The following is a 14800-nucleotide window of genomic DNA, read 5'->3' as shown; positions in this document are numbered from 1 at the left end:
GCCTGCTAGACTCGTACAGTGAGCATTGTTCCACACGCAGTCCTTCCCTGGAAACCCAAGTATAATCCATCCCATTAGTCACACATTAGTCCATAATAAGCAAGATTGGAGTAGGAAAGCGTGAAGGAAAGATTGGAGGGTCTACATAATAATAATAATAATAATAAAAACCACCATGAATAATATTAGTGCATGCAAGCGTTTTAATGCTCATTTACTTTACAGCCAGTCAGTGAAGACGCCAAAGGCTGCTTTAGGTGTGCACCCCCACCCCCCACCCGCTTTGGCACCTCACCTTAATCGTTCCTTCCAGTGATGACGCAAATGACCCGTGATGACCACCCCCCCCCCCTCGGTAAAACCTGTAAAACATTAGCCAGCAGGAATAGCAACGAGGGGACGAGGCTGTCTTGCTGGGGGAAAGTCACCCGGACCTGGACGGGGATGATAGTTTGAACTGGTGGTGCGTTCATGGACACCAGCTTTTCCATTCAAGCCCTTTAGCTGAGACTGCAGACATGCACTGGTCATTTTGTGTTGCTGTGGTTTGATTTTATGTTCATTTTTGGAAGGCACTGATAAATAAAATAGATTTGTATCATCCATTCAATCTAATCTGTTGCATGTTCAAATGAAATAAAACCATTACCATTACCAAATAGCCAAGTTGTTGGATCATGGCACCCCCCTCCCCCCAATTTATGTCTCTCCGCAGGTCATCAAAAACAGAATGTTATAGAAACACAGAGCTTGTCGCCGACGTTCAAGTTCAAGTGCACTCTAAATCGTGAGTGCTAAGCGCTAATTTAAGTATTCATTATTATTCACGTACCTACGCGTGCCCCATTTTAGCAACCTGGGGGTGCAGCTGGAATACAGACCGATGGTGCATTGAAGGACTGCCGACCAAAGTGGGAAATCACATGACTTGATGTAAAAAATGTGGGCTTTTTGAACAGTGGTAGACGTATGATATGCATTTTACCTATGTCATTCATATTTCCAAATTATTATCCACTGAAATGTGTTTTCTGAAGAAAATAAATAAAAAAAAAAAAAAATTAAAAATGTAAAAAAAAATTAATTTTACAATTTTTGGGGGGGATTGGGATTGGGATTTTTGTAATGATTTATTACAAATTACAAATTAAATTTTACAATTTTTCTTTTACCCAAAATCTTCATATTTTGGGGATGCTGAATGGCAAATATGGAGGTTCCATTTTCCGATATTTGACCTGAAGCCATGTATTTCATTCCAGGCTGGTTGTGATGCTTCTGTTTGACTGGGTTGAATTTGAATTCGCAATCACGATGATTTGAGTCTCATATTAACTTCATAGCAACCTTGAACCGACATACTAAACCAGTATTGGAAGTACAAAAACCTGCAATAAAATCTCATTTTCGGGGGACTCACCGCTCTCCCATCCAGACGTGCACACAGCCATGTTTTGACCACCAAGCAGTGCAAGGATTGCACCACCAACATGAATGAAATGATCAGGAATAAACACTCAATGCACAAGAAACCATGTCCCCAACACCCATGAACGGGAGGATCTTCAGTTATCGTTTGATGACTTAGTGTATGACTTAGTGTATGACTTAGTGTATGACTTGGTGTATGACTTAGTGTACTCCCAGACTTTGCAGGATCTGACCTAGTTTCTTGATGTCGGAGGAAAGCGCTGCAGACGTCAGCTTATCTGACGGGGAGCGCTGATAGAAGAACAAAAGGAGGAATAAAGAGGCAAAGATGGCGTCTCTTCAAGGTTGGCAGGGTTGAATCTAAGGGCAGTGAGGTGTGCTCTTATCTGCGTAGGTGTTTCTACCTACTTTGTGAGACTTTGTCGACCCAGTGAGAATACTGCGGCTATAATTGGACAGTGAGGAGGTGCGTAAACAATCAGTGCTTAAACCCTGTAAATCCTGCAGACGGATCCCTGCAACCTTGTTAATTAACCCAAGTGTAAACTCAGCACTCTTTTTTTTTTAATTGTGTCTCTGCTGGACATTGAAGTGGAGAAGCAGTCAATTCAGGACGCAGACAAGCTCAGGCAGCGCCTCGTAATCTGAGTGGACACACATCGTGGTGTGAAGCCTGTAATGTAGAACAAAGTAGGACGCGGGATGCAGCGAGATGGAGAAGGAATGAAGCGCTCATCATGAATGAATGATTAAGAAACTCTTGCACATATCTGGCGCGGAGCTATATTTGGGACCAGGCAGTTTCCGGCTCACTTTCAAGACAGTTGGGGAAAAAAAAAAAAATGGCTCTGTAGCAAGTTGATGACGGTCCTGTGGCGTGGGCGCTGCGACACCCAGAAGGAAGTGGTTCTTAGCTGGTTATTGGCGAGGGCAAGATAAACAACAATATTTTCATGTAGTTTGTTTGTGCTCTGCACCTCGGAGAGATGGAGTCTTGCTGTGGGCTGTGGCTGGGAGCCATGGTGGTGGACCCACCACTTGGCTGCCCTCGGAACATCTAGAATAATCCCATAAACATACCAACCAAGCATATCACACTTTTTAAAGAAGTTTAGGAGAATTTACATTTTGCACTGCTGGATCTTAAGGAGCTTCTAAGTAGAACTTCAACCATCACCTTTAAAAGTGCTTTATATGGATTGAGTAAGGAACTCAAACGATGCACAACGATGAGCCAATTGACGAAGAGTCTTGATGAAGAGTCTTGAACCAGTCATGATGTGCTATATCATGACTTACTATGGTACCCATTATGGCATTGGATGCTCATACCACCTCCTACTTTGGTACATGACAAAAAATAAAATAATATTAAATTAAATTAAATTAAATTAAATTAAATTAAATTAAATTAAATTAAATTAAATTAAATTAAATTAAATTAAATTAAATTAAATTAAATTAAATTAAGAAAGCAGGAAGTGAACAAATGTAACAGTTAGTGATTGTAAAAGTACCAGATGGAGGGTTAGGATTTAATAAGCTTTGCTTCTTCCTACTCCTTTTGGACATGTGGAACTGGGAACTGATTATGGGATGCACTCAATTGGAATCTGATGCATGTTCAAATGAAATAAAACCATTACCATATTAATTTTTTTTTAGTCTCACTGCCATTTCTTCATTTTGCATTCTCTACCTAGAACCTCCAAAATGTCAATTCTGGCATTCTTAAGGTGTACCTTGCCTATCTAAAGCATGGTATTTTTGGCTAGTGCAATATTTTTGGTAAAAAACACCATTCAGAAAAAGCCAAATATATAAAATGTTGATTTTGATTTTGACTGTACATTCTAATATTTTCTTCAAAAAGGTGTCTAAAACGATAAAATATGCGAACCTGGCCTTTGCAAGGATTAATTAGCAATTTCCTTAGTTGTATTTTGTTTAAAGGTGATTTGATAAAGTACATCATTTATTGCATTTTTTTTGCAAATAACCGAATCTTGCCTGCAAAGGAAACACGCGTCCACCGTTCCATCCAGCCTGCTCGGCCTGTCCGTCTCCCCAAGTACCTGTTTGCTTGCTTCCCACATGTTTAAAGCTGAGTGCATCTCATATTTACACTGATGTGTTTACAGTCCAGTTAGCAAAGAGCTCGTTAGGTGTCATTCAGATGTCGGTGTGTACCTCGCGTGTCGTCATGAGACCCAATAGGGGTGTCGTTAACGTGGAGATTTTTGAATGAGTATGTCCTGGATGGAGTATCCCTCTACTGCGAAGGGAATAAAACCTTAAATTAGCTCTGGCTCAACTGCAAGCGTCATCAAATTAGTCATCTTCCATTAAGGCTCAGTTCTCCTTAAAGGGTTGACCCAAATTACATAGAAAATATCATCTCATGAGAGGTATGAAGCAGAAAATATCATTTTCATAGGCAGGGATGTGTCCTTCTCTGGTACATCTGTCTACGTATATTTCAAGAAAACAGTCCTAGAATATTATTATTAGTGTTATTTATTTGTATTAAATTTCAACTTTTTAATTATTGCATTATGCCATTTTGATCTTATTGTGTTGTCTTTTTTTTCAACAATGAGAGGCATGCATTCACACTGGGGATTTCTGGGTCTTCCTAATCTCATTTTAGTTACCGTTTAATGGACTCAAACCGAAAGCGTTATCTGGGTTTTGTTTATTACTTCAATTCCAAACTATGTTGTTTTTCCCACCCGACAATCTAAGGTCAAATATACAGAGAAGAACATTTGAAAGGTATGTTTTTTTTATGTTTTGTTTGTCGTGGGGGATAAGTTCCCAAAATAAGTGAAATTCGGGACTTAGCCAACTACTGCATATTATTTTACAATTATTATAAATGTTTTATGGACCCACTAACTATACACTTTTGGGACTTTTCTCATACAGGAACTAACATTTTGTCACATTTCTCTTGTTTAAACAAACTCAAAGTTCAAATCTTGCCGACGTTCGGCTGTAGTGTTTTTGTATCCTTGTTAAAACTTATTGCTCGTGTTGTCGTATTTTCCTCACACGGTTAGCTTTTTCTCTTTTTTGGACTGTTTTGTTTACAGTATTGGCTGTTAGCAAGCAGGTCACACAGTTAGTTAGTTTGGTAGCCATGACCACAAGAAGGAGATTGACAGTGGTCTACAGCCAATCAATCGGGATGAAGAAGACAATAGACGGTGCTTGAAATTGCACAAAAAAATCCTCTAGTCCAGGAAAAGTGAACCTTGAATTACCTTTAATTATATCATGTTGTAATATAGGGCGGCACAGCGGCCGAGTGGTTAGCATGCAGACCTCACAGCTAGGAGACCAGGGTTCAATTCCACCCTCGGCCATCTCTGTGTGGAGTTTGCATGTTCTCCCCGTGCATGCGTGGGTTTTCTCCGGGTACTCCGGTTTCCTCCCACATTCCAAAAACATGCTAGGTTAATTAGCCACTCCAAATTGTCCATAGGTATGAATGTGAGTGTGAATGGTTGTTTGTCTATATGTGCCCTGGGATTGGCTGGCCACCAGTCCAGGGTGTACCCCGCCACTCGCCCGAAGACAGCTGGGATAGGTTCCATCACCCTTGTGAGGATAAGCGGTAGAAAATGAATGAATGAATATGCATTTATAATTCTCTATTTTCTATTGAATGAAATATTGTGTTGTTTCACAATGAGACTCAACAAGGCCATGAACTACGTATGATGCAGAGAACGCATGAGAACGGTAGCATTCGTAAATGCAAAAATGTGCTTTTATCAGCCCCCCCCCCCCCCCCCCCCCCCCCCACACACACACACTTTCCACTAAGCACACTCATCTAATGCAATTTCACAGTCAGGTTTGCTTTACTTTCCTTCCCAGTCTCTGCCTCGGGGTCTGGTGGAGGCGGAGGATCTGATTACCAGCCGCTGTGTCCTCCTAAGGCCTCGCAACCCCCCCTCCTCATGCGTCCCCGCATGGATGCGGTGCGCTGATGCACGTCACAGAGATTTGTGGCCAGCCAACACAACACTTTGCATCTGTGTCGGCTCTCTGGCCCCAAGTCGCCTTGACAAAGCCGGCGTGCCGCTGTGACCAATCACTGCTGCGCACACACCGAAGGCAAGCGCCTCGGCATCAGCGCCAAACGGATAATTCAGGTGTAATTGAATGTGTCAGTGGTGCTTATTGAGTTGGGTCATGCTGTGGGCCAAAACATGACAAAAGCTGAGGATTTGCCTGCGAGGAGCTTTTATTGACACCCGTGTGGTTTTGTGGTTGCTGTACAACACACAGTTGCTCTTACTGCCTTGGATCAACTTGACTTTAACATTGGATAGATTAGATGAAGACCGAGATGCATTTATTAGGAAAAAGATCAATCAAAATATCCCTGCATGATTGACAAATACTTTTCTTTTACTTCATATTTTTAGCTACTGCACATTCGTATGAAAGGAAGCCCGTTCTCAACATTATAACCGTCCAGCGGTGCCAAAATAAGCCAATATTTGTGCATTTTGTTATTTCATGTACATGTGTACTACAACCTATGGACAATTTGGAGTGGCCAATTAACCTTTTACTTTTTTTGTAACTAGTTACTTTTGTAGTGGATAACTCAGTTACTTTTTTGTAACTAGTAACTGGTAACTACAACTAATTCTTTCATTCATTCATTTTCTACCGCTTATCCTCACCAGGGTCGCAGGGGTGCTGGAGCCTATCCCAGCTGTCTTTGGGCGAGAGGCGGGGTCCACCCTGGACTGGTGGCCAGCCAATCCCAGGGCACATATAGACAAACAACCATTCACACTCACATTCATACCTATGGACAATTTGGAGTGGCTAATTAACCTAGCATGTTTTTGGAATGGGGGAAGAAACCGGAGTACCCGAAGAAAACCCACGCATGCACGGGGAGAAGAATAACTGCATATGAAATCTAAATCCAACATGATTCAGGTCCTACTCCTTTCGTTGAACCATGTAAAATGTCCCCCCTTTTTTAAGCGTGTTGTCATTATGTTGGTGTCTCCATGTTGTTGCTTCTCAGTGGTTTGACAATACATCTGCCTTTGTCGTCTCACAGATGCTCCCCCGCACAGACTGGGACCACAAGAGAGGCTCCCGAGGTTCACAGGTGGGCAGAACACATGAAGCACCAACACTAGGGTGCATCAAAAAACACAATTACTGAATTTTGATATAACTGGGTACTAAAAGTGTTCCAATATATGTCGAAACAACACATAGAAAATATTTTTCCAATACATGATTATTTATGGGTGCCACCATACATCTGTTTTTGTGGAATAAAGTGGTGAACAGTTCAATGGTCGCCATGGAGATTTGAGGTCAGCAAAGACTGCAGATCAAGAACTCTCATGTGATCTTTATGTTTTTGTTGGTATTTATACTCCTATTACATATTACTAGCAAATTTGTGGTTTTGTTTTTGTAATTTGAATGATTTGTAGTCATATTTATAGGTACTTAGTGCTCATTGCCTCTACTGTAGCTAACATTAGCTAGCTACAGTTTGCTAATGACAGTTAGCTAATAGCTGAGCAAGCATAACATCAACAAGAGTAATATAGAGTAGACAGTATTGCTGATGCTTCATATTTATTGAGATTAGTACTGTAGTCGTACATAATGTGATATACACTTGTCCATGTATTATTTTAGTCACTGTTTAGTGCTCATTGCCTCTACTGTAGCTAACATTAGCTAGCTACAGTTTGCTAATGACAGTTAGCTAATAGCTGAGCAAGCCTAACATCAACAACAGTAATATAGAGTAGACAGTATTACTGATGCCGTATATTTATTGAGAGTGGTACTGTAGTCCTACATAATGTGATATACACTTTTATTTATTTTAATTAAATTTAAATGTATTATTTTAGTCACTGTGCAGCACAACCCACCAGCTCTCCTAAGATGCTGCCCTCAACAACTAGTTCCTTTCAGACTAGCAGTCTCAGCTTGGTCTTTGGTCTGGGCCCCCTTTGATGACCCTAAAATGAAAATGATGCGGTATACAAGTTCATTGTACTCAACATTTCCAGGTCAACAATTAGACTAGAAATTGCACATTTTCCGAAATTTTACAAAAGTTTATGCGTCCCTAAATCTCAATGGATTTCCTCAAAGACATTTTTATGTTCATTCGAAAAAAATGGAATGCCAGCGAAATTGATAATATGAATTTTAAATTTCCCATTCAAATTTGATGCACCCTAACCAACACGTTTATCAGTTGCATTCCGAGGCACCTGTGGCGCTTTAAACATTTGCAGTTGGGAGTCGGGGTGTCACATGGTGAGATGTCACATGATTGGTTAGCTTATGAAAAATAAAAAAAAAAAACTTGTGGAGTTGTGGAGGACACACGGACAGAAGGGTCACAACTTTGACGGTACGTTCCCTGTGTTTGGGACCCGAGCGAGTGTTTGGGCATCGATGTATTGAGCTGCCACCGAGCCACGGGGCAGCACTGTGGACTACATGGAGAACAAACAATGCCCTTGGATGCCGGCTGTGTGTGTGTGTGTGTGTGTGTGTGTGTGTGCTATCAGAAGGACAGGCTCCTAAAATAAATAGAGGCTATGGCGACAGCGTGAGATTAGATAGCATTAAAAAAAAAAATCCTGCAAAGTTGTCGTGGGAGGGCATATTAAATATCCTTTCCTGACGTGGGATCTTAACTCTGCTATGACTTGAAATCAATCAATGCACCGTCTAATTTCCTGCTTCCACTCCCATTGTGGTGCGTGAATGCAATAATCGTCCCGCCAGTGTGATGCGTCCCTCCTGGCCCGTTTCTGATTGACGCATCCTCTTAATGATTGGTCATTTTCTCGCTGGTGTCCATCAGCGGAACCCTGAACCGGTCCATTGAGTGACAAGACGTTTGAGAAGCCGATGCTTATGTTGGCACGCGTTTCCATCTGCAGGCCTTGGCTCCGCTCTCTTGGCCCGCGGAGGCTGCTCGAGTTTCCCCATGCCATGACACCTCCTCGCACACTCGCCTCTTTAGCTGCACACCAGGGCTTGATTGATTTCCACCGTGTCGTATTCGCCAACACGCTGCACACATTAGCAGCCTCATTTTCCAAACCACATCGTTTTTTTTGTTTTTTTTTTCAAACTTCCATCCCATCCAAGAGCTTGTGGTGGATGTTTTAGCTTCGGAATTGACGTTGAAGTTACAGTACGTATGGAAAGAGGTCTTTAAATATTTGTCTTCAACTTAAAAGTACGTCCGTTTTGGAGTCTTACTCTGGGAGGCTATCGGAGAAAGGAGCGTTTTATCGTTTTATCGTCCTTTTCGAGGACAAGACAGGGAATCTTTTCAGGGTATTTTTTTTTGCAGCATGCATCCATACCTGTATGGGATATGTTTGGACTAATTATAGGTGGACATTCAGCCAAAGAACAGCCTCAAATTTCAAACCACGAGGGATGTTTTTTTTCCCCCCGATATTGGCTCAATATTAATATCTGATCAGGACTCCCCCAGTTAAAGTTAATCAAAAGGAATAAAAGTGACATTAATAATTTGAGGGAGTAGTGTGCTAAAATGGTCATTCTGTAGAATCCATCTTGGATTTGCTTAATATCAACTTTAAACACATGCTAAATGGATCTTATAGTCTTAGTTATCACAACTTTTTAATATTTAGACGGTGTGGACATTGAAAGGGTGAACGAAAATAAATTTCTGGGGATCACAATAGATGAAAATATGAGCTGGAAACCTCATATTACAAATATACAACATAAGGTGGCCAGAAATATTTCAGTATTGAACAAAGCAAAATTTGTTCTCAATCAGAAATCACTCCACACTCTTTATTGCTCTCTGGTTCTACCATATCTTACTTATTGTGTGGAAATATGGGCTAATAACTATAAAAGCAATCTTCACTCGCTAAATGTACTGCAAAAAAGGTCAGTAAGGATAATTCATAATGCCGCCTACAGAGAACATACTAACTCCTTATTTGTAAAATGACAAATACTTCAACTTGCTGATATAGTTCATCTTCAAACAGCTAAAATAATGCATAAGGCTAAAAATAAGCAATGAGCTAAAAATGTCATCCAATACTTCTCTACAAGAGAGGAGAAATATGATCTCAGGGAAGAAGTACATTTGAAACACTTCTATGCTAGGACTACGTTATGCTAGCCATAGCATTTCAGTATGTGGAATCAAACTATGGAATGGATTGAGTAAGGAAATCAAACAATGCACAACAATGAGCCAATTCAAGAAACAATACAAGCAGTTGATGTTTGCTAAATACAAGGATGAAGAGTCTTGAACCAGTCATGATGTGCTATATATATCACTATATTGACACGCACTATGGTACCCATTATGGCATTGGATGATCATATCACCGAGTACTTCGGTAAGTGACAAAAATATAAAATTTAAAAAGTTCAGAAAATTTAAAAAAATTTGAAAATTTAAAAAAAATTGAAAATGTAAAAATTTTTTGAAAATTTTAAAAATGTTGAAATTTTTGAAAATTTAAAAAATTTTAAAAAATTAAAAAAATTAAAAAAATTAATACAATAAAACAAAAAATCTTAAATTATATTAGGAAAGCAGGAAGTGAACAAATGGTTACTGATTGTAAAAGTAGCAGATGGAGGGGTAGGATTTAATAAGCTTTGCTTCTTCCTACTCCTTTTGAACATGTGGAACTGGGAACTGATTATGGGATGCACTCAATTGGAATCTGATGCATGTTCAAATGAAATAAAACCATTACCATTACCATTATCATATTTTGATGAGCTAAATGCAATACCCAGTAATAACGGTCATTGGGGTTGAGCGACTTCATCCTGGTTTGTGTTCTTTTTCAATGCTAGTTGACACTTTGACACAACCACACACTCTCAAACCTGCCAAAATGAGAAGCACGGCTCTCCTTGAGTAGCTACATGTTATCTCATGATATTGATTTCATTTGGATCACGTCACCCCCCCCCCCCCCCCTTTCACGTCCTGGTCATGAATAAAACAGGCAGTAACAACACGTTGCGTCCAGGCTGCAGAGTTGGGTCGTTTGCTCCAGCATCTAAAGAGCTCGTAAAGGGAGTTGGGTTTGGGGGTTGTTTGGGAAGTTGGAAAGCTGAGTGCTGGGTGTAGTTTTGGCTGGAGGATCCTGGCCGGGAGCGAGGAGAGTCCTGGGGGAGTTTCGTGTTAGTCCTCTGCTATGATTCACACTGTATCACCGCTTTGTTATTCTAAGTGGAGAACTCTTCGGCTAATCTATTCAGGGTCGTCATACGAACACGCACTGAAGAATCAAAAAAAAACAAAAAAACGTGAAACTTTGGTGTTTTGTTGTTGTTGTGGTTATGTTTTTATTCCCGGCTTCATTCCAGCTCGGCATATTTTTGCTGAAAATTCATGAAGTATGCATTTCTCCGTCCTTGTGAGGACCAACAGTTGCTTCTGTGACTCAAATGTGTTTACTGAGAAGATCAAGCACATCGCTTTCCATTCAGCAGACCCCTGAGGCCGTTTGTACCAGCATTTACACCCCGCCCCCCACCCCCACCCCCAGGGGATACATTATTTTCTCACCATTGCGCAATTTTCAACAATCTCACATATCACACTCAATTTAAAGCAGCTCTCAGGGTCGCCTGGAGGAGCCCAGGGGGTCAAAGTTCACAAGGAAGCTCAGATCACTAACTGCAAATATGTAACCTCTCTGTTTGGGTTTCTATCAGCCACTCTGGGGGGGGGGGGGGGGGCAAACGAGATGTACACGTCAACCATTCATTCATTCATTTTCTACCGCTTATCCTCAAGAGGGTCGCAGGCATGCTGGAGCCTATCCCAGCTTCGGGCGAGAGGCGGGGTACACCCTGGACTGGTGGCCAGCCAATCCCAGGGCACATATAGACAAACAACCATTCACACTCACATTCATACCTATGTACAATTTGGAGTGGCCAATTAACCTAGCATGTTTTTGGAATGTGGGAGGAAACCGGAGTACCCGGGGAAAAAAACATGCATATTCCACACAGAGATGGCCGAGGGTGGAATTGAACCCTGGTCTCCTAGCTGTGCGGCCTGTGCTCTAACCACTCGTCCACACATCAAAAAAACGTACACGTCCAATGCATGTGCACAAACACAACAGCAGTCGCAGAGAAGCAAGCGACAATTTGGAGTCAGGCTCTACTGTACCTTTAGTGAGGAGCTCAAATTTGCCCCAAACTGCTATCACTCGCTGAGAGCAAACATGTGTGTGTGTGATTCGATCACAAATACTAAACAAGACATAGCATAAAATTGGCGGGTGAGTGGTTAGCGTGCAGGCCACACAGCTAGGAGACCCGAGTTCGATTCCACCCTCTGATATCTCTGTGAGGAGTTTCATACGTGGGTTTTCTCCGGGTACTCCGGTTTCCTCCCACATTCCAAAAACATGCTAGGTTAATTGGCTGCTCCAAATTGTCCATAGGTATGAATGTGAGTGTGAATGGTTGTTTGTCTATATGTGCCCTGTGATTGGCTGGCCACCAGTCCAGGGTGTACCCCGCCTCTCGCCCCAAGACAGCTGGGATAGGCTCCAGCACCCCCGCGACCCTGGTGAGGATAAGCGGTAGAAAATGAATGAATGAATGAAATCGACCGATATGTTGGTTTTCCGGGTTGATGCCGATACAGATACTGATCAGTTGAACGGTTGGGACCAATTTTGATGGGAGCTTTCCATGACGTCCGTGTATCCCTCCGCCGAGTACGAAGCACATTCTTGTGCCGCGTGCCAAACGTATTCTTCCACCGGAACACGCAGTGACTAGCTCTTGAGCCAGTCTAGTGTTTACTAAAATTCCGTTTTTAATTCATTCACGGGAGCGCATTCTTAACATGGAACTCCACAAACCGCGGCCCGCCTGTATTGTCTGTTAAAGTCAACGTCATACGACCGAACCTGCAGCCGGATGCACGTTAACAAATCATTTTCACCGCGCTTTATTTCCGTCCTAATTTGTCTTGGAAGAAGCGAGCGAGCCGGGCTGTGAGTGCACACAGACAAGGATTCAGAAGTGACTGCTGATTTGTTTTGACTGGCCTCCTCTCTGGTTTACACGGGGCCCTGGCGTGGGCGTTCATCCACTGCACGCCTATCGTTCTTCCACGGGACTTCACACGGCCCAGTAAAAATGCTTCATCGCGCACGCCGCCATCACTCATCCGTGTCATAACAGAATGTTGTTTGACTTGGCCGTTAGCTGATCATAAAACTGTTTATTGACACTTGTTCACGGTTTAAATGTTACATGTCAACAGAACCAAATATCAGCCATTTAGCGGCGTAGAATGCTGGTAATGGGATTAACTGGATTATTGAGTACGCTTGCGGGCGACCATCAGTCAAGCAGTACCATTCCACTCTGGCCAATCCCATTCCAAGTGCATCGTGTTCCTCTGTCCAATCAGATTCAACTTTTTCTGTCCGCAGCCTCAACTCTTAATCAAGAAAAAGTAGCTTTTATATTTATCGTCTTTTAAATGATTTACAGTCGTTATGCAGTACTTGTATCTTCTTGTCATACCAAACCAACAGCTTGGCTATGAATATTAAAGGTTATGTTTTTCCACAAAACAGCCGTGATGGTTCTTAACCTGTTAAGAAAACCCTAAAAGACAAATGATGTACTTCCAGGGCAGGTGAAGCAAATGTTATACTGTCAAAAATAGTGTCTGTGTTTCTTAAAATACTTCAACCGAATACTTAATCGGTGGGGAGGAACAAATAAAATGGAGCCGACGTCCAACCGTTGACTGTGGCTGATGGGAAATCATCAGTAAAGGCGTTACTGACCCACATCCTTCCCAAGTTCTACAATATACACCACAGTACTGCATACACATTCTGGTGTACTTTTTCTACAGCGACTTAAAGCCCAGAAAGATGAAATACTTCTATAAATACTTATGCTGCAAATAAAAAATAAGCCCAGCACCTCTTTTATAGCCACTGAGGCCCAGCTTTAGAGGTGAGGAAAGCCGTGTTCAAGTTCCAGCGGTCGAGTGGTTAGCGCGCAGACCTCACAGCTAGAAGACTCAAGTTCAATCCCACCCTCGGCTATCTCTGTGTGGAGTTTGCATGTTCTCCTCGTGCATGTGTGGGTTTTCTCCGGGTACTATTTAGCGACTTCAAATTGTCCATAGGTATGAATGTGAGTGTGAATGGTTGTTTGTCTATATGTGCCCTGTGATTGGCTGGCCACCAGTCCAGGGAAGATAGCTGGGATAGGCTCCAGCACCCCCACGACCCTCGTGAGGATAAGCAGTAGAAAATGAATAAATGAATGATGGCATTCGGTAGTAAAGGAACCCAAACCCTGAAAACGGTCTCAACTCTTACGATCGCCACAGTCAATGAACGCTGACGTCATTTCCAGCTGATTCGTCAAATGCTTGGTTGCTACCCGTTATGTCATTGGATTCTCATATCACCTCCTACTTCGATACGTGACAAAAATAAAATTTAAAAATGTAATAAAAAATTACTTAAACCATATTAGGAAAGCAGGAAGTGAACAAATGTAACAGTTACTGATTGTAAAAGTACCAGATGGAGGGGTAGGATTTAATAAGCTTTGCTTCTTCCTACTCCTTTTGGAAAGCCCGGTTGCGTCTTGTGAAATCTCACGAGTTAACGTTGAAGTCGTATGACCTTGAAGGCGTGTAACGTATTTATTTGTAGATGATCCAGATGGCCCGTGCGTGTCACTGTTTGTACGCTCACATGTGTGTTTAGAGATTTGAGACGCGATAGGGGTCATTGTTGTCATTGTCCAAGCAGATGTTGTCCAGCAGCCTTCCCATAGCAAAGCGTGAAATCAAGCTTTAAATATCCTGTTTACATCCAGTGTGGACAGAATGCAGGATCATGAAGTAAAAGGTGAAGGCATTATAGAGGGAAAGTATGTTTTACACGTGGAAGGAGACTAGCCTCATAGACGAACACACAGCTTTCTGTACTGCAGACTCTCGGGGAACATTCATAAGTACACTGAACTATCAGATATGAGTAAGGAAAATAAAATGTGAAATGTTCCCACATGTTGGGGCTGAATGGAGGGTACTCACACACACGTGTTGCATTCAAGCCAGCTCCAGGATATTTAAGCCAGCATAAACATACTCTCTTTCTGTGGGGGGGGGGGGGGGGGGGTGTCTAGCAGCTGGTGTAAAAGGGGAATGTGACATCGGGGGGGCGAGAAAAATCTGATAACATTGTGCGTGCGAGTCTGGTGGATCTATTCGCCGTCCGCCCAGTAAGACCGGCCCGGGCTAACTTGTGGT

The 14800-nt window shown here is 42.1% G+C and overlaps 1 protein-coding gene across 1 annotated transcript in view; it reads left to right on the top strand.

Annotated features, from left to right (window-relative positions):
* LOC131130824 (cGMP-inhibited 3',5'-cyclic phosphodiesterase 3A-like) overlaps positions 1-14800 on the top strand; it is a 76571-nt gene that overhangs the window by 37981 nt on the left and 23790 nt on the right. The window contains exon 2 of the mRNA XM_058074864.2: positions 6527-6577. Within this exon, the coding sequence (XP_057930847.2) occupies positions 6527-6577 (51 nt within the window). The remainder of the gene's footprint in view (positions 1-6526; positions 6578-14800) is intronic.

This window comes from Doryrhamphus excisus, linkage group LG1 (genome assembly GCF_037039965.1).
Source record: "Doryrhamphus excisus strain RoL-2023G ecotype Guam linkage group LG1, RoL_Dexc_Guam_v1.1, whole genome shotgun sequence".
Classification (NCBI taxonomy): Eukaryota; Metazoa; Chordata; class Actinopteri; order Syngnathiformes; family Syngnathidae; genus Doryrhamphus; species Doryrhamphus excisus.
The sequence above is the reverse complement of the archived record's forward strand: the minus strand, read 5'-3'. Positions and strand labels throughout refer to the sequence as shown.